We start from the raw sequence: 20586 nt of genomic DNA, 5'->3' as shown, positions 1-20586 counted from the left end.
TAAATCTTAACCATGGCCAAGACACTAAACGTAGATTTATAAAATGACATAATGTTATGAAATACACATATGTGAATGTTTTGACAGAAAGAGTGCTCACGGACTCCCCATCACCCTAAATCCCCGGACTGACCCCTCCCCCTTCACCCTTGACCTCTATGTTGCTGCCAAGTGCGAGTGATCTGCGCACTATAAGCCAGAAGAGGTATTGCCTCGCACTGAGCAACATCATCAGCAACATCAGTCCATCAGGATGCAAACAGCTTGGAGAAAAGTTTGACTTTGGACTTAATTGTAATCACTGGTGATATAAAAGCACGCACTGTTATCACGCAGGTCAGTCACATGCGCGAGATGGAGCCCAAGCTCATCCTGCTTGTCGCCTTCACGGCAGGAACTCTAGCTGGTAAGTACCTTTTATCTTGTTTTTTTTCAACCATGGACACTTTGTTTAGAAAGTCGGCAATTGTCTAGAAACTGATTCTCTGAGAGAGATATTGTAATTATACATTTATGGAATGTTTGTTATTCATAAATAATATTTCATGCGTTGATGTACACATGGGATGAGTGGTATATTCACACAGGCAAACCTTGACTCAATCCAGGTTTTCTTCGCAGCGGCAGGATATGGTATGGGTGCCATATGAGCTTGTAGGACAACGCCTCCAGTTCTACACTCTCTATAAAACGCTGGTAGAATTACATATAGCTCTGCCAAGGAGACTCAGGCATATTAAATATCTTTATGGAAATAACTTCGAATGTACACGTTACGGCAACAAAGGACGGCTCCAGGCAGTGGCAAAGACTGTCACTGTTATCAGCTCTCCCTGAGGAGCTCTTTAAACTCATAATACAACATGCATCTACGGAGGAAATTAACTTGTGAAATTCTAAGTACATTGACTCTGCAAAGACTTGTTCAAAACTAGCCTGTTACACTACGGAATATATTATATGAACACAGTGTTCTTCATATGAATTGGCATTATGTCGGCTCCAACAAACTTGTTGACATCGTTTCAATACATATGACGTTTTGTGAGCAGCATTAGCATGTCCTGGACAAACAGCGTATAAACACGCAATCCCACCTAAAGAATCAACAACAGACGGACATTTGGCTTTGTGTTTGCTGTGAGTGTAAGTAATCTCGCCCAATCAACTTTAACGTTCGTATTTCAGGGCCTATCATCCAGCGAGATGCGAGAGACCCGTCGTCATGTGCAAGTCAGTGCGCTGGTGAGTTTGTTTACATCCTTCATCAGCTGATCTCATTAACCCTTTGTCCGTCAACTATAAAAGATTTGCTCAGATGCTGCTGATTAAGTCCTGACACAATACACGCCAACAGTGGGCTCCCCGGTGTGGTTGACCGGCCGACACATCGGTGTCACTTTAACACCCTGGGTGTGTGCAAGCTATATCTTCTTACACATGCGGCACTCAAAGTGTTAACTCCTTGCAGTTCCTGGTTTTAGGTTTCAGATTTTGACGAAAACATAACCCTTTCCGTGCCCTGTGTCACTGAGCTGGTAGTTCTAACAGATCAGCGGCGTACTCCTGGAACCATCAAGGGTTGCTGTGTCCTCTCCCTCCCTCCTCGCCGCCCAGCCTTATTTATCCCTTCTCTCGCTGTAAATATCCAGTGTTTAGAACTTCATCTCTTTTCAACAACATGACACATACAGCTATTTCTACTTCTGTTATCGTAATGCGGAAACTCTACTTTTGAGGTCCAAAGTCCAGTGGTCCTTGAAAATAAGGACAGACATCACCTCCAGCCCTCATGTCAGATGTAGTTCAAGGCGAACAGTTGTTCAGAAGCCTCTCGTTGGCCACGCCATCGCCCCTTACTCCCTCTCCCCCACCCTCCCTAAGTTCAGGTGTGGGTCAGTTGTTATCATGCGGTACCATGTCTAGATCTAGTCAGCATCCGCCACCAGTTGGTGGTTAATGGGTGGCGCATTAACGTATGCCTGATTCCACCGCCACGAGGAGGCGTGTTTACAAGTTACTGCACATGGGGCAATGTTGGGATTGTCAGAATGAGTGTATCAACTTGACATCTACACACTGCTGACAACGAAACCTTCTTTCTGACAAAATGGGATATCTTGTTCTGTAATTTTCCCGCTAAACTGGCATCTTGTCTCTGAAAGGAACATGGTTTACAGAAAAAAGTTCTTTTTTTTTTATTTAAAAAAACACGTTTAAAAGAAGCAGAGACTTGTGAAGGCTGCATTGCATATACCCACTACGGGGTGCGTAGCTCTACTCCATGCCTTTTATAGAAAACAGTAGGACAATGGGCAGAGTATTGCAACTCCAGAAAGTATGTTGGAACTAATTATGAGACAAAGGTTAGTGGTTATCTGTACTCTATTGCTGGAGGGTGATTAGTTGAAGGTCGGTTATCGGTTGCTGTGCATTTGTGTCCGTGATGCGGGTAGAGTGAGCTGTCATGGCCGGTGAGCTACCACGACATGATACGGCCAGATCAGTAACTGGAATGATAGAGTGAGCTGTCATGGCCGGTGAGCTACCACCACATGATACGGCCAGATCAGTAACTGGAATGATAGAGTGAGCTGTCATGGCCGGTGAGCTACCACCACATGATACGGCCAGATCAGTAACTGGAATGATAGAGTGAAGTTCAACAGATTCTGAATTTTGTTAATGTCGCCGACATAATATGTCTGAGTTCTGTTTTTGGGATCTGAACCAAGGACTTTCTGGTGCGTGGTCGGACGCCTTGCCCACATGATCAATCTAAGGCCATCTGTTTTTCAGATTCCACTCCCTTCTAAATGTGGTTGGGGTGATTTATATTGCAAAAAAACACTTTTGAGTTGTTTCATATCATATGAAAGACTTCTTGCAAGCTCCAATTTACACATCTGACTGTGATGGGCTGATACTGTCATCTGGCCACCTGACCTTCGGTCTTTGTTAGATAGTGTATGTCACAGACCTGAATGGCGAGGCCACCATTTACCGATAACTGTACCACAGTATCTCTGTCACAGTCACCTGACTACTGGTCACCTGAAGGCGACATGCTACCGACCAATGATAACCCAAATAGTATTGACCAAACAACTTAACTTAAAAAAAAAACAGCCAGATCCAAACATGAGTGTCAATTAATGGAAAATTGATGCATTCCTATACGCACTGTGCTTATCCAATTCATATGTGAATAGATATTAAACAAACTTCTTGTGGGCACGTTAACGTAGCTCCAGGGCCCGTTCCACAAAACGTTCTTAACGTTACGATGGTCGGAAGCCAAGTTTAAAATATGGGCGTTACGATCGCCATAGCGCTAAGATCGCTTTGTGACACTGATGCAGTAGTCTAATACTGAAGGCCGCCCAACGCTAGCTAGTCTGTCTCACAGTCCCTGAACCACATTAATTTCCCTACTGCCAAGCCCTCTCTGCTGTGCTAAAGCCCTAAATAAAGCAAGTCTAGATTTCCTCAGGTTCAGGTCTCCTCTGAATCTCTGGTCTCCCTAGGGCTCCTTTTCAATATAAATGGGCTTGTTTGTTACTATCAAAATTAAATATATTCAGAGACTAAGCCTTAGTCTAAACGCTAGCCTACTGCGCCCAGTGAGCCTGTCATCTCCCGTGCCGGGGTGCAGGATGGCGACATGTGGTCACTTGGTCACCACAGTAATAGGCAGGACGTTATCTGAGGTGTGAACATCCACCATTTGAAAAGGCAGAGATAAAACGAACTCTTATCTACAGTGAGCTCTGATTAGCGACCTTTGTCATCACCATCAATCAGCCCACACCTTTGATTGTGATGATTCTGTTGTTGCAGTGGTTGATAAGATGTGGCTAGTGTCAGTGACGGTAGCTATCTCAGGTTAGCTGCAGATGAGGGAGCTACCTGTAACACCTTTGTATTGCATAAAATGCAAAGATAATGTTTACAGTTTAAAACTAACTGGCAAGGTGAATTTTTATTCTTTGAAGTAAACGTGATGCCTTCATTGTTACTCCTTTCTCCTAGCTCGTCGGTAGACGAGTAGTGGTTAAAGCGGACGAGGAAACACGTTTCAGGGGAGGGCATTTTTTAACTTAATGTCCATCTTAACTATTGATATGCTGTTGGAGGCGTATTTGTTGCTAAGATTCAAATCCTAGTCTGTGTTCAGTGAATTCATGTTTGTGCGAAAAAACGCAACCAGTGTGCCCGGCCCCATGGCGTCAGGCTACCTGCTGGAACCGATGCCCTGCTTCACGGGCGGACATAGTCGAGCTCCTGCTTAACAGCCAGCAGAAAGGGTCACACGCGCAGCTCGCCAGGATTTGTGTCAAGCATAATTCTTTTCATGTTCTCCGCACCTAGTCACACGACCGAGCCTACATTTGGGAGGTTGGGTGTTACTCTGGGGATCACACATTACCTTCATGAAAGGCACATTTTAATCCAGTTAGCACAACGCAAACAATGAAAATTGGGATTGAATTTAAGTGTTTTGACATTTTGGGGCACTAAGCGAAGTGCGATTTCCAAAAGGTAGATCTGCGTTTGGAAAGGATTTTGGGTCTGAGCGTATTAATTCTTGTGACTCATAGGTCGTTAATCTTACTGTCGTCTCCTGCCAACCAACCCAAAGGTGTCTCAATGGTAAATGTCTTCATTTGCCACTGGAGATTGCATGCCATGGCCAACGACATTTTATCCGCTGCAGTGCACAAATAAGTGACAAAAACTACCTCTCTAATTGTAGGATAGTAATTTTCATACAGACCTGAATTGTTGAGGTAAAATTCACTGAATCTTGGAGGTAAAGGTGCTCTTAATCCTGGAGGTAAAGTGCCCTGAATCTTGGAGGTAAAGGTGCTCTAAATCCTAGAGGTAAAGTGCCCTGAATCTTAGAGATAAAGTGCTCTGAATCCAGGAGGTAAAGTGCCCTGAATCCTGGAAGTAAAAGTTCACTGAATCCTGGGGGTAAAGTGTACTGAATGAAGTGAAAGGGAACGACTCCATACCTCTTTGCCTACACACATGTGTATATTCTCCAGGAGCCACCAAGTTCAAGTACGCCGCGGGGTCAACGTACGAGTACACGTACCAGGCTGATACACGGACGACGATGTCCGGAGCAGCCGAGGACCACGCCGGGCTGAGAATCAAAGCTGACGTCACCATTGAAGTTTTGACCTCTTGTGAGATGATACTGGCGGTAAGACGTGTTAATGAACATACTGATCGTCACAAAGGTTTTGTCTCATACAAAGAGAATATCGCTTTCTGTTACGCCGCACTACATGAAGTCACTATAATGGGTTTGTCGGTGGATGTCCAACGGGAAGGTATTAATGGTCTTAAGTCAGTGTTGCAGTGTGTATGTCACAAGTGTTTATGTAGTTGTGTGTTTAATTCTGCACACAGCTCTCTGGCGTGCAAGTGTTAAAGTCGGATCCAGTGTTGGCACGGAGCATGACATCAGGAGACAACTCAGGTGACTTCAGACGGGCCCTGGAGGCCAACCCACTGCGGTTCTCCTTCCAAGATGGCGTCGTCGAACAGATCTGTCCTGAAGATGACGACTCCACGTGGGCCCTTAACATCAAGAGAGCCATACTGTCAGCTTTCCAGAACTCCATGGCAGACCTGGAGAGAGACCAGAGAGTGAAGGAGGTGAGTACACGGTGAGAGATGGCCGAGAAGGAACAGAGGGGAAGCATCAACATGGTGGATAGAATAGAAGGAGAAGGGAAGAAACAAATCCAATCCAACTGCTTTGTCACTGTATCAGTGAAGAGTTAGGGTAGCGTATCGGAACTATGTTTGAGTCCGAGTTACAGGTGACTCCAAAGGCTAAATGTATCTCAGTTGGGGAGAGATACAAGGCGGTATAGAGCAAGGGTGTCAGGGTTGTGAGATCTCCGTGTTACGACAGGGAGGAAGGTGTCGGGGTTGTGAGATCTCCGTGTTACGACAGGGGGGAAGGTGTAAGGGTTGTAAGATCTCCGTGTTACGACAGGGAGGAAGGTGTCAGGGTTGTGAGATCTCCGTGTTACGACAGGGAGGAAGGTGTCAGGGTTGTGAGATCTCCGTGTTACGACAGGGAGGAAGGTGTCAGGGTTGTGAGATCCCCGTGAAACGACAGGGAGGAAGGTGTCAGGGTTGTGAGATCTCCGTGTTACCACAGGGAGGAGGGTGTCAAGGTTGTGAGATCTCCGTGTTTCGACAGGGAGGAAGGTGTCAGGGTTGTGAGATCTCCGTGTTACGACAGAGAAGGAGATGTCAGGGTTGTGAGATTTCCGTGTTACGACAGAGAGGAAGGTGTCAGGGTTGTGAGATCTCCGTGTTACGACAGGGAGGAAGGTGTCAGGGTTTTCATGTCTTCGTGTTACGACAGGGAGGAAGGTGTCAGGGTTGTGAGATCTCCGTGTTACGACAGGGAGGAAGGTGTCAGGGATATGAGATCTCCGTGTTACGACAGGGAGGAAGGTGTCAGGGTTGTGAGATCTCCGTGTTACGACAGGGAGGACTTAAACGATCGCAAGACGCACTGTGTCATAAACTGTGGAGAGAGTCTCCTGGTTGTGCATGAAACTGTTGTTCACTGATTGCACTGTTTTAAATATCACTGTTTATCACTTCAAATGTGTGTCTTGTGTGTTTCCTAGATGTTGTTGTACTGACTTACGGACAATAACGTCACATCAGGACACTCACATCATGACAATGCGGGGCACCACAAGCTATTTCCCCGGTGCAGAGAAGATGTGCATTGTAGTTGTTTATGTCAAAAGGTTGTTATAAGTGACAGTTTCCGAGTGTTGTAGTGGAGCCTAGTTGGTTGGAGTTGAGCAGCTCCACAGAAAGGAGGTGTTTCCGCTGATTCTGCACGTTGTAATTGTCTTGACAGCAGTGATGTATACAGTGACTCCATGTAGGTGAAGGTCACAGGAACACCCAGGGCTAGAGGAGAACACGGTGCAAAGTGTGGTATAAAATACACATGCTGTGTGCACTGTAAAATGTCGTTGCGCTAGTGTCTCGTGGGAGGATGACCAGGATGGTGAGATGTCACTATGCTGGTATGTCATGAGAGGTGACAAGGGTGGTGAGATGTCATGATGCTGGTATGTTGTGGAGGTGACAAGGGTGGTGAGATGTCATGATGCTGGTATGCCATGGGAGGTGACACGGGTGGTGAGATGTCATGATGCTGGTATGTCATGGGAGGTGACAAGGGTGGTGAGATATCATGATGCTGGTATGTTGTTGGAGGTGACAAGGGTGGTGAGATGTCACGATGCTGGTATGTCATGCGAGGTGACAAGGGTGGTGAGATGTCACGATGCTGGTATGTCGTGGGAGGTGACAAGGGTGGTGAGATGTCATGATGCTGGTATGTTGTGGGAGGTGACAAGGGTGGTGAGATGTCATGATTCTGATATGTTGACGGAGGTGACAAGGGTGGTGAGATGCCATGATGCTGGCATGTCATGGGAGGTGACAAGGGTGGTGAGATGTCATGATTCTGATATGTTGTGGGAGGTAACACGGGTGGTGAGATGTCATGATGCTGGTATGCCATGGGAGGTGACACGGGTGGTGAGATGTCATGATGCTGGTATGTCATGGGAGGTGACAAGGGTGGTGAGATATCATGATGCTGGTATGTTGTGGGAGGTGACAAGGGTGGTGAGATGTCACGATGCTGGTATGTCATGCGAGGTGACAAGGCTGGTGAGATGTCACGATGCTGGTATGTCGTGGGAGGTGACAAGGGTGGTGAGATGTCATGATGCTGGTATGTTGTGGGAGGTGACAAGGGTGGTGAGATGTCATGATTCTGATATGTTGACGGAGGTGACAAGGGTGGTGAGATGCCATGATGCTGGCATGTCATGGGAGGTGACAAGGGTGGTGAGATGTCATGATTCTGATATGTTGTGGGAGGTAACACGGGTGGAGAGATGTCATGATGCTGGTATGCCATGGGAGGTGACACGGGTGGTGAGATGTCATGATGCTGGTATGTCATGGGAGGTGACAAGGGTGGTGAGATATCATGATGCTGGTATGTTGTGGGAGGTGACAAGGGTGGTGAGATGTCACGATGCTGGTATGTCATGCGAGGTGACAAGGGTGGTGAGATGTCACGATGCTGGTATGTCGTGGGAGGTGACAAGGGTGGTGAGATGTCATGATGCTGGTATGTCATGAGAGGTGACAAGGGTGGTGAGATGTCATGATTCTGGTATGTTGTGGGAGGTGACACGGGTGGTGAGATGTCATGATTCTGATATGTTAACGGAGGTGACAAGGGTGGTGAGATGCCATGATGCTGGCATGTCATGGGAGGTGACACGGGTGGTGAGATGTCATGATGTCAGGGAGGACTTAAACGATCGCAAGACGCACTGTGTCATAAACTGTGGAGAGAGTCTCCTGGTTGTGCATGAAACTGTTGTTCACTGATTGCACTGTTTTAAATATCACTGTTTATCACTTCAAATGTGTGTCTTGTGTGTTTCCTAGATGTTGTTGTACTGACTTACGGACAATAACGTCACATCAGGACACTCACATCATGACAATGCGGGGCACCACAAGCTATTTCCCCGGTGCAGAGAAGATGTGCATTGTAGTTGTTTATGTCAAAAGGTTGTTATAAGTGACAGTTTCCGAGTGTTGTAGTGGAGCCTAGTTGGTTGGAGTTGAGCAGCTCCACAGAAAGGAGGTGTTTCCGCTGATTCTGCACGTTGTAATTGTCTTGACAGCAGTGATGTATACAGTGACTCCATGTAGGTGAAGGTCACAGGAACACCCAGGGCTAGAGGAGAACACGGTGCAAAGTGTGGTATAAAATACACATGCTGTGTGCACTGTAAAATGTCGTTGCGCTAGTGTCTCGTGGGAGGATGACCAGGATGGTGAGATGTCACTATGCTGGTATGTCATGAGAGGTGACAAGGGTGGTGAGATGTCATGATGCTGGTATGTTGTGGGAGGTGACAAGGGTGGTGAGATGTCATGATGCTGGTATGCCATGGGAGGTGACACGGGTGGTGAGATGTCATGATGCTGGTATGTCATGGGAGGTGACAAGGGTGGTGAGATATCATGATGCTGGTATGTTGTTGGAGGTGACAAGGGTGGTGAGATGTCACGATGCTGGTATGTCATGCGAGGTGACAAGGGTGGTGAGATGTCACGATGCTGGTATGTCGTGGGAGGTGACAAGGGTGGTGAGATGTCATGATGCTGGTATGTTGTGGGAGGTGACAAGGGTGGTGAGATGTCATGATTCTGATATGTTGACGGAGGTGACAAGGGTGGTGAGATGCCATGATGCTGGCATGTCATGGGAGGTGACAAGGGTGGTGAGATGTCATGATTCTGATATGTTGTGGGAGGTAACACGGGTGGTGAGATGTCATGATGCTGGTATGCCATGGGAGGTGACACGGGTGGTGAGATGTCATGATGCTGGTATGTCATGGGAGGTGACAAGGGTGGTGAGATATCATGATGCTGGTATGTTGTGGGAGGTGACAAGGGTGGTGAGATGTCACGATGCTGGTATGTCATGCGAGGTGACAAGGCTGGTGAGATGTCACGATGCTGGTATGTCGTGGGAGGTGACAAGGGTGGTGAGATGTCATGATGCTGGTATGTTGTGGGAGGTGACAAGGGTGGTGAGATGTCATGATTCTGATATGTTGACGGAGGTGACAAGGGTGGTGAGATGCCATGATGCTGGCATGTCATGGAGGTGACAAGGGTGGTGAGATGTCATGATTCTGATATGTTGTGGGAGGTAACACGGGTGGTGAGATGTCATGATGCTGGTATGTCATGGGAGGTGACACGGGTGGTGAGATGTCATGATGCTGGTATGTCATGGGGAGGTGACAAGGGTGGTGAGATATCATGATGCTGGTATGTTGTGGGAGGTGACAAGGGTGGTGAGATGTCACGATGCTGGTATGTCATGCGAGGTGACAAGGGTGGTGAGATGTCACGATGCTGGTATGTCGTGGGAGGTGACAAGGGTGGTGAGATGTCATGATGCTGGTATGTCATGAGAGGTGACAAGGGTGGTGAGATGTCATGATTCTGGTATGTTGTGGGAGGTGACACGGGTGGTGAGATGTCATGATTCTGATATGTTAACGGAGGTGACAAGGGTGGTGAGATGCCATGATGCTGGCATGTCATGGGAGGTGACACGGGTGGTGAGATGTCATGATTCTGATATGTTGTGGGAGGTGACACGGGTGGTGAGATGTCATGATGCTGGTATGTCGTGGGAGTTGACAAGGGTGGTGAGATGTCATGATGCTGGTATGTCATGGGAGGTGACAAGGGTGGTGAGATATCATGATGCTGGTATGTTGTGGGAGGTGACAAGGGTGGTGAGATGTCACGATGCTGGTATGTCATGGGAGGTGACAAGGGTGGTGAGATGTCATGATGCTGGTATGTCATGGGAGGTGAGAAGGGTGGTGAGATGTCATGATGCTGGTATGTCATGGGATATGAGAAGGGTTGTGAGATGTCATGATGCTGGTATGTCATGGGAGGTGACAAAGGTGGTGAGATTTCATGATGCTGGTATGTCATCGGAGATGACAAGGGTGGTGAGACGTCATGATGTTGGTATGTTGCGGGTGATGACAAGGGTGGTGAGATGCCATGATGCTGGTATGTTGTGGGAGGTGACAAGGGTGGTGAGATATCATGATGCTGGTATGTCATGGGAGGTGACAAGGGTGGTGAGATGTCATGATGCTGGTATGTTGTGGGAGGTGGCAAGGGTGGTGAGATGTCATGATGCTGGTATGTCATGGGAGGTGACAAGGGTGGTGAGATGTCATGATGCTGGTATGTCATGGGAGGTGACAAGGGTGGTGAGATGTCATGATGCTGGTATGTCATGGGAGGTGACAAGGGTGGTGAGATGTCATGATGCTGGTATTTCATGGGAGGTGACAAGGGTGGTGAGATGTCATGATGCTGGTATGTCATGTGAGGTGAAAAGGGTGATGGGATGTCATGATGCTGGTATGTCGCGGGAGGTGACAAGGGTGGTGAGATGTCATGATGCTGGCGTGTCATGGGAGGTGACAAGGGCGGTGAGGTGTCATGATGCTGGTATGTTCGTGGTATTTTGTCATGTACAGTGTTCATGATATTGTGTCATGTACACTGTTCATGGTATTGTGTTATGTTCAGAGTGACGTGGCCGGCGAGTGCTTCACGGACTATCGGGTCACACAGAGAGGTCGGACAACTTCCATCATCAAAAAGAGCAAGGATCTGCAGGGCTGCGAAAACAGGCACGGCTACAAAACGTCCTTCCACTCTCTGCCATACAAGATGCCAAACGTAAGAAACAGTCCTCATTTTGCACATTTAATTAACCATAGCATTTCGTAATGTCTTCTAAACGATGAAGACATCTCTGTAATCCCTGCTTTTATTTCCAGGCCGTGCACTCCCTCCCCCTTCTGAAGAGCACCCACGAGTGCAGTCAGACTATCATGAGTGAGGGTATCCTCCGGCGCTCCACCTGCAGCGAGACGCATGTGTTCAGGCCCTTCTCTAAGGACAACAATGGGGCTATGACCGAGGCATCACACACCCTGGAATACAGGAGAACTCGACCTTACGTCCGCAGCCAGCAAGGTAGGTGTTACCTAGGGCAGCGAGAGTCTGCAGCAGTGTCCCTTGACCGATTTGCCTATTCCCCATGCCCGTCTGTAAAGTGAAATGAAGTAAGTCTAAAATCTTCCACAGGTTATCTCACCTATCACCTTAACTCCCTTTCAGATTCAATGAAGTTATCGTATCTATCAAACTATACATTTGTAGAGGCTAAGCATTAGGCTGTGAAAATTGTACATTGTGATGAGCGATATTCCACCCCCACAGCTGCTTGTTGCGGCTTAGTATAGACCAGAATATTAATATAGTGGCCGACATCATGACGTGAGGTCCTCAGGTCCCAGATATGCAATCCAGGACGCTTATCAAGCCGTGTCGTAATAAATGTATGAAACATTTGCTCACTATCATATATCCAAGTTTAAAAACAATTGATGGTATCATGTTGGACATTACAGGCTTAGTAGCCAGTAGAAGCGCCCTGACCTTTGAACACACGTACGGCCTGCGTGACGAGGAGGTGAACCGTCATGACGCAAGCACGAAGATGCAAGAGCTGTGCAGGGTGACGGCGACGGACATCCGCCCCGAGGTCCCCCAGATGTTTTCAGAACTGGTTTACATTCTGAAGAACTCCAACTTCCGGTCTCTGCGGGCTCTGTACAGACAGCTGAAAACCGGACACATCTGCGGCAAAAACTCCAGGATCGGAAAGTCAGTCCTTCCCCTTCACCCTTTATTTCCCCTGCATCAGTTAACGATTAAACACACCTGTCCGTAAGGCGGCAACGCTTAGACAACGAAATTCAGATGAACCGTAGATTCGTTTAAATATATCATTTGTTAAGAGGAAGTTTCATGGTCCGAACACCGTTGCTATAAAACCTCTCTTTACGTAATATTGTTTGGATAGTCTTTATGGAACTGAATCGATGTAACTGCAGGCATGTGCTGCAGAAATGTGTGAATCGGTCGATTTCCCCAAGAACCTTGCTGTCCGGAGTACGAGGGTCTCTTTGTAGACAAGTTGTATTGGTGCGATACCTGGTTCAGTGTTCCACGTCAGTTATCTTGATCTTGATTATCTCTGAAAAAATCTGGATAACCCGAAACAATTTCGATGATTGCCTAGGGTTTAGTAGCTGTAGCTGAAGTGCATCCAGCTTTATTTAAAAAAGTTAATCACCTGCTCCAGGAAATTCTTCATTGACGCTATCCCGATGATCGGCTCTGTTGACGCCATCAAGATGATGCGAGAACTGATGACGGCGAAGGATGTGGATGATACCCAGGCCGACATGTGGTTGACTTCACTCGCCTTCATACAACACCCAACAGTGGAGATGATCACAGAGGTCCAGGTAACACGGCCGACACTGCACCGTCAGCCCTTCTCATGCACACAAGTCGTTCTTATGGCACGCCGTTCACACATTTATCAAGAAATTACTAAAGTTTTCTGTTGGTTTAAAGATATCCTGAACTGAAGATATGTTACAATGAATTAGAGACCTCTCGAATAGAGTTTATTAAGGATATCTGAAATGAAATTCATGATATTACGAACTGATGTTAAGGTGTGAGGAAGCGTGTCAAGGATATCTTGAATTGCTGATATCTTAAATTCTATTAATGATATCAAAATAGGGTAAAAGACATGAAGCAAATTCATGTTTATAATTATATCAAATATTCAATTTCTGATATCTTGCAATTAAATACAGATATCATTAATTAACTGTTAATATCTTGAATGGATGATTTTGTGCCAAAGGGTGACAACTCTCCCTGTGAAATGAATTTCGCCTCGGGTCTGGATCCCGGCTCCGCCGGTGTCGCTGGTCGCCGTTTAGGAACCGGTATAACCGGATATGAAACCGCACATATCTGAAGATACATGTCGACCATGTCCCCTTGTTTTGCCGTTCTTTGCTGTTACTTATTTTCTGAATATCAACAATTAATATATAGCTACTCTTCCTAAAATGTAATGATACCTTGAATTGCATTTTAAATATCTGTAACGTTCGGAATTGAGGATATTTCTTATATTGAATTAAAGATATCTTAAACGAATTAATGATAGTGTGCAATATTTCATGAGATCTTGAACTGAATTTAAGACATCTTGAAGTAATTGCAAATATGATTGTGTAGAGGTTACACATTTAGAGATATTACGAAATATTGTCTTGATATCTCAGTACCATTTTATGATATCAGTAATTCTACTTTGGATATCAGAAATTAGTTCAAAATATCTTCAGTTATTTACCGACATCTTAAAAACATTATTCATACGTTCACGTATAAAACATGAAAACAGTGTAAAAACGGCTTGCTATAGGTTTACATGAAGGAGGTCAGGGAGCCTAGTGTTCCCACCATGTAATATGGTTTGCTCCGCCCTTGTGTTATATTATATACATGTACATGTAGTGTGTCCCCACTATATCCCATACCTGTGTCTGTTGAAGCCGCTCATGCTGACATCACACTCAAAGAAGACGAAGATCCTTGTGGCGGCCATGGTGAACAACTTCTGTCTGAAGACTCCGGAATGCACGAAGGTCCCAGCCGTCGACCGCATCCTCTCCATACTCGAGAATGACATCGGCAGAGGCTGTGTCGTGACGGATAAGAACGACGAAGATGTATGTTAATGCAACACAACTCGATCACTGTATAATGTGTTTGCTAAAATGTTACACTTTGGGTTATGCTGATAATTAGAATCTTACAAAATCAATTTACAGTGTCATTTCTAATTATCATTATTTATCTATATTAATTAATACATGATGTGTTTGATATGGGCCTAAATATGAAAACTAAACAATTGACCTTTATTGCACAGATTCTCCTGACGCTTCGGGCTATTGGTAACATCGGAAATGCTGAAAGGTTATCTCTGGCTCTAGAACCTTGCTTCACTAGGGAGAAGAACACAATGGAGATCCGAGTTGCCGCCCTTGATGCCTTCCGTCGAATTCCTTGTGGTGCTGATGTGAGTTCTCAAGCATCCTCTAGGTTTTTAACCCGATAGAACAAGTCCATGTAAGAATTCCACAAATAATAGATTTTGTTTTACAAAACAATTTATTTCCACAGAGAAACAACGCTATGCAGCTGTATATGGACAGTGAATCTGACGCCGAGGTGAGGATCGCCGCCTACTTGGTAGCCATGCAGTGCCCTGTTGAAACGATCCTGACACAAGTGCGTGCGACCCTGGAGGTGGAGAAGGCTAACCAAGTGGGGTCCTTTGTTTGGTCACACCTCATGAACCTGCAGGAAACATCCAGCCCCCTCAAGCAGCAGATCCGCTACATTCTGGAGGACGAGCAACTCTCGCGAGAATTTGATCTAGACAAGAGGAAGTTCTCCAGGAATTACGAAGGCTCCTTTTTCTGGGAGAAGTTCAATGCGGGTGCAATGGTTGAGAGCAACTTGATATTTTCATCCAAGTCCTTCCTTCCCAGATCGGCCTCCGTTAACTTGACCGTTGACCTGTTTGGTCAATCAGTCAACCTGTTTGAGATGGGGGGACGTGTCGAGGGTCTGGAGAGTGTTTTGGAATCTTTCTTTGGTGCAGATTCCCCGACTGATGTTGGTAGCAAGAAAAAGGGCTATGAAGACTCCAGATCAGTTCGTAAAGACAAGATGGACAGAATGAAACAGAAGGTTAGCTAGCAATGTGACATTTGCAATATAACAGTAAAATACACAGGTTCTATATGATTTTGTTTTATTTGCGTTTAATAATGTATCACTTACTCTTAAATCACGTTGACATATTTCATGTTTCAGTATGCACAAGTGAAAGATGACCTTCACGCCGCTATGTTCCTGAGAATCTTTGGTAACGAGTTGAGATACATGCACTTCGACTCAGACAGCTGGCCTCTTACCAAGGACAAGTTCAATTTCCTTGACTTCTTAATCAAGATGTCAAAGGACCACGATTATTCGTTCACCAACAACCTCATGTTCATGGACAGCAGCATCATCGTGCCAACCTGTGCCGGGCTCCCCCTCAACCTCACTGTTCACGGAGCTGCCACTATCAACATGAATGTCAAGGGCAAGCTAGATCTACGCAACCTGGCAACAAAACCCACCAGCCTGCTTATCGAGGGCCTCATGCAGCCCAGGTGGGTGTACAACGGAATGATAGTTCGTGTTATGTGACGCTATTTTATGACAAGTTAATTGTTTCCAATACCTACATTGTATGAGGACAGTGAAGAGTGTTTGGTATTTAATTTGTCAAATTCAAGTATCTAATTCCAAATTCCAGCCCTTGGTCTTAACAGCTTCAAACATCTTCAAACATCAGAATCCGTACAATTAAGTAAAACATACACTGCCTACTGTGGCAGAAAATAGCAGTTTCCGTGGCGCTCAGAGCCGGCTGGTCTTAGGCTAAAAAACGACATTGTTAATCGATTCTCCAGGATGTTTCTGTTGGCAGTGGTTATGCTAGTAGGCTCATAGCCGCCAATAACTTATTAATGTTGAACAAAACTATATATCGAGATCGTCTTATAGTACTGTCATCGTGAAGAACCAGTTTAGAAGCCATAAACAGCGATGTGCGTGAGTGAGTTAGGTTTTACGCCGTTTATAGCTATATTCCAGCAATATGACGGCGGGGGACACCAGGAATGGGCTTCACTCATTATACCCATGTGGGGTAACGCAAGTAGATCAGGTGTAGGTAGTTCAGGCTAGAAAGATTGTCATTCTTAATATGTACCACAGTTGGGCATATATTTCAAACCAACTGCTCCCTAACTAATTCTGATAGTTAATTAGGTTTACGGAACAAAAACATATGTTCAGCATTTCTCTTCACAATTTCTACTACCTGTCATCCCTGCAATGGGAGATGTCATGTTGATCAAATGCCTTGGTCCGGTGTAACAGGTTGCGCTGTGCATTATCTTTGTGACTTATCATCCCAGGTAGTACGGTTTGTTAAGAACACGGGTTGCATTTCAGTGGTGCCGTAGAGATCACAGGGACGATGACAGTTGATGCCTTTGTGGCGAAGACAGGCCTGAAGATGGTATCCAGTGTCCACTCAAGTACCAGTCTCAAAGGCCGCGTGGAGCTGTCCAGAGGGCAGATCTTCAACTTGGAGCTGGACTTGCCCCAGGACAAAATGGAGATCTTCAATGTCAAGTATGGGCCAGAATAGCTTCTTTCAATAGCACTCACTTCACTTTCCTTTTTAGCTAGTCACTGGTTCGCAGTACTTGCTGCTCGAAAACTAATCGATATCTTACAGCATAGTTATGCCATGCTCTGCATAATTCCTAGCTTTGAGCTCCGCAGTACGAATTTTAATCACTTGACCCAGTCAGTATACATTGATAAGGAATCAAATCTATTTCATGTACAGGTTAGCGTAAGCAATCAGTTCGCTTTGTCTTTTGTCATTAATTATTATCTTACTAATGGTTTATCTCCACGGTTGTATTACTCACGACGGGCTGTGGCCCCGCAACACGCCTATCTGTACATTGTACTCGCTCCCTGGTTAGCTGAGTCAGCCACTAACACGACCCCTACTGTGCCAATCAGGTCCACCTTCTTCATGGTGCACGACAAGGTGGAGAAGGAGCAGAGGATGATTCAAGAGAACAGGAAGACGAGGAGGGTTTGTTCGGGAGACCGTCTGGCCAAGTTCACCGGGGTAGAACTGTGTGGAGAGATCTCCTTCCCCAACGCATCCATGATCACCGACTCGCCATACTTCCCATTCACCGGACCTGTTAGTTTCGGTTTAACACTGTCCAAGAAGGACACGCATTCTGGATACAAGATGGTCGTCAAGAGCATTTCTGTAAGTCTGCGACCAATATCTTGTTTACAGTAAATATTTAACGAGTCATTAGAAAAACAATTTGGCCCATGTCGTCGAATTGAACTCATGAGTATTACTGCATTCTTAGTTCTTCTCTGAGTAGTAGATTTTTAAATATTTAATTTTAGTATATAGACCACGATGGTAGCAGTCAGCAATTATGAATTTTACACAATGTACAAAGGATTGATCACAGCCCTCATAATGCATTAAATAAGTCGAGTATACTTTTACAACGTCAAAGTGTATAAATTTAGTCTTTGAATGTGTAGTACACAGTGTAACACAGTGATCAATCTTACCAACTACGGAAGCAATTGATTAATTGTTATTATGTATTATTGTCGGTAACTGAGTGATCAGTGACTGTGTAAACATCTCTGATTGGCTGGTAGTATTACTCAAAATCCACTTCCTACACAATCATTGACGTCAACATAATTCATTCGTTATTTCTATTTTAGACACGGGACAAGTTATTTGGCCAGCTAGGATTTGATACTCCTGGCTCCAGCGTGAAACGAGCCATGTCTCTTGATGTAGCAGTCAGCTACAAAGAGAAGGCAATGGAAATCGGACTTGTCTCCCCTTGGAAAAAAGCTACATTTACATGTAAGCTATATATACCTAAGATGTTTGACTGGCATCTTACAAGATGCTATAGATGAACATAGATAATTTTCTGGGTTTACCAAACAAATAAAACAAGGTGAAACCCAGAAAATTCTCTCTCTATATATACACCTTCTCACTGGGTATAACATGTGTTGGGTCTTGGTTGGTTTCACCCCACTATGGGAAGCACTTCAGTTTTGTCAGAGCGCGGCAGCGTAATATGAGTTGAAAACCGACATTGACGTAGTGACACCTGCGACCTCAAACACGGTGTGGACAGATCAGGCATCGTACTGTCGAGGTGAATTTAGCGTTCGATTTTATAAAAGTTATAACAGACCGAATTCTTCAAAGAATTACGCTATGTCGAAAAAGAAGTGGGATTCTTGGTGTTACATGTATAGATGAATATTTAAAGTGTTATCATTAACGGTTTTAACTAAGTCTGTGAAATGCTGGTGGTAAAAGGTTCCGTGTGTTGTAGCGTCTCTGGTGGACAGCGTCAACATGAAGCAGCTCAAGGGGACCCTCCTCCTTGACCAGAAGGATATGTACGGCCTTGACACCCAGGTCAGGATCAGCAAGAAGGGAAGTCAGGTGACGTACCTGCCCACGGTTGAGTTGCGGAGACTGAGTAACACACAGCAGATTCTCACTGGCTCCATCACCAGGGACGGCGTTCAGAAGATCGATATCGACCTCACTACAGACATCATCACAGCAGAGCCGGCAAATGTTAAAGGTAATAACTAAGTCGTCGTCCAATATACGAGGGTTGACTGATCGGAACTTAAAGTTCCGAGCCTAACATAGAAGGAATTGATTAAAACTAACTTTTGTTGTGGACATTGCCACAGATGTACATCCACAAAACGTCAGTCAGTTTAGCAAATTGTTTCGCTTTGGCACGTTTGTAAAATCAGTCTTTCGTGTTTAGGAAAATTGTCCAACTTGAATAATGTACAGTGATGTAATATTTGCAGAAAAGGGCTAAACACTAAAAGCAATTCTTCAAGAGTTGAGCACGCATGTTCCACTTTTGAGGCAACTGCGGTATAGAGTTAGGACTAACAGACATTGGAAGGTTTGAACAAGTGTGTTCTTCCATCAGGACAATACACCAGTGCACATGTTAGTTACTACCGTGGATACAGTCCACGATTGTATCTCTGGCCGTCTTCAGCATCCACTTGATTCTCTTGATCTTGGTGCGCCATATTCATATCTGTACCCAAACACGACGAAAACCTCGTCATAGCAGCTGTCGAGAACGCTTTGGACAGCTAAGCTATGTCTACAAATTCGTGATACCATCTCCCTAACGAAAGTGTGTCAATGTGGCAGGGGACTATTCTGAAAAATAGTACATCATGTTTAGATGTTTAGCTCTTTATTATGTTTTAATGTAAGACTTAGCAGAATGCAGTGGCCGACAGATTTAAAGCTGATTGCATAATATATGGCCATATATTGTTCTAATATTCATACTGTACTGGCACACAGTACCCTTGTCTGTACAAAGTGTAAGATCCATGGTCCCAACTCCTAAACAACAGATTAGTATAGCAGATATTGTGTCTATGATTCACATTAATAAGCCCTGTACATCCCCTTGTGATTCACATTAATAAGCCCTGTATATTCCTCCTGTGATACACATTAATAAGCCCTGTATATTCCCCCTGTGATTCACATTAATAAGCCCTGTATATTCTCCCTGTGATTCACATTAATAAGCCCTGTATATTCCCCCTGTGATACACATTAATAAGCCCTGTATATTCCCCCTGTGATTCACATTAATAAGCCCTATATATTCCCCCTGTGATTCACATGAATAAGCCCTGTATATTCCCCCTGTGATTCACATTAATAAGCCCTGTATATTCCCCCTGTGATTCACATTAATAAGCCCTGTATATTCCCCTGTGGTACACATTAATAAGCCCTATATATTCCCCCTGTGATCTCACATTAATAAGTGATTCACATTAATAAGCCCTGTATATTCCCCCTGTGATTCACATTAATAAGCCCTGTATATTCCCCCTGTGATTCACATTAATAAGCCCTGTATATTCCCCCTGTGATTCACATTAATAAGCCCTGTATATTCCCCCCCCCTGTATATTCCCCTGTGATTCACATTAATAAGCCCTGGTATTCATATGTGATAATAAGCCCCCTATATATTCCCCTGTGATTCACATTAATAAGCCCTGTATATTCCCCCTGTGATTCACATTAATAAGCCCTGTATATTACCCCTGTGATACACATTAATAAGCCCTATATATTCCCCCTGTGATTCACATTAATAAGCCCTGTATATTCCCCCTGTGATTCACATTAATAAGCCCTGTATATTCCCCCTGTGATTCACATTAAAAAGCCCTGTATATTCCCCCTGTGATTCCCATTAATAAGCCCTGTATATT

The 20586-nt window shown here is 45.0% G+C and overlaps 1 protein-coding gene across 1 annotated transcript in view; it reads left to right on the top strand.

Moving 5' to 3' along the window:
• Positions 1 to 219: 219 nt before the first annotated feature.
• The window catches only part of LOC124286115, a 36472-nt gene continuing 16105 nt past the window's right edge, over positions 220 to 20586 (top strand). Inside the window, exons 1-16 of the mRNA XM_046722458.1 lie at positions 220 to 406; positions 1189 to 1245; positions 5052 to 5212; positions 5422 to 5670; positions 11230 to 11382; positions 11484 to 11682; positions 12120 to 12375; positions 12857 to 13022; positions 14139 to 14315; positions 14519 to 14668; positions 14773 to 15345; positions 15472 to 15815; positions 16666 to 16848; positions 17251 to 17512; positions 17998 to 18145; positions 18633 to 18890. Coding sequence (XP_046578414.1) covers positions 346 to 406; positions 1189 to 1245; positions 5052 to 5212; positions 5422 to 5670; positions 11230 to 11382; positions 11484 to 11682; positions 12120 to 12375; positions 12857 to 13022; positions 14139 to 14315; positions 14519 to 14668; positions 14773 to 15345; positions 15472 to 15815; positions 16666 to 16848; positions 17251 to 17512; positions 17998 to 18145; positions 18633 to 18890 — 3397 coding nt within the window. The 5' untranslated portion in view covers positions 220 to 345. The remainder of the gene's footprint in view (positions 407 to 1188; positions 1246 to 5051; positions 5213 to 5421; positions 5671 to 11229; positions 11383 to 11483; positions 11683 to 12119; positions 12376 to 12856; positions 13023 to 14138; positions 14316 to 14518; positions 14669 to 14772; positions 15346 to 15471; positions 15816 to 16665; positions 16849 to 17250; positions 17513 to 17997; positions 18146 to 18632; positions 18891 to 20586) is intronic.

Source organism: Haliotis rubra, unplaced genomic scaffold, assembly GCF_003918875.1.
Source record: "Haliotis rubra isolate DU_JTF1 unplaced genomic scaffold, ASM391887v1 Scf110, whole genome shotgun sequence".
Classification (NCBI taxonomy): domain Eukaryota; kingdom Metazoa; phylum Mollusca; class Gastropoda; order Lepetellida; family Haliotidae; genus Haliotis; species Haliotis rubra.
This window is presented reverse-complemented; position numbering and strand designations above follow the sequence as displayed.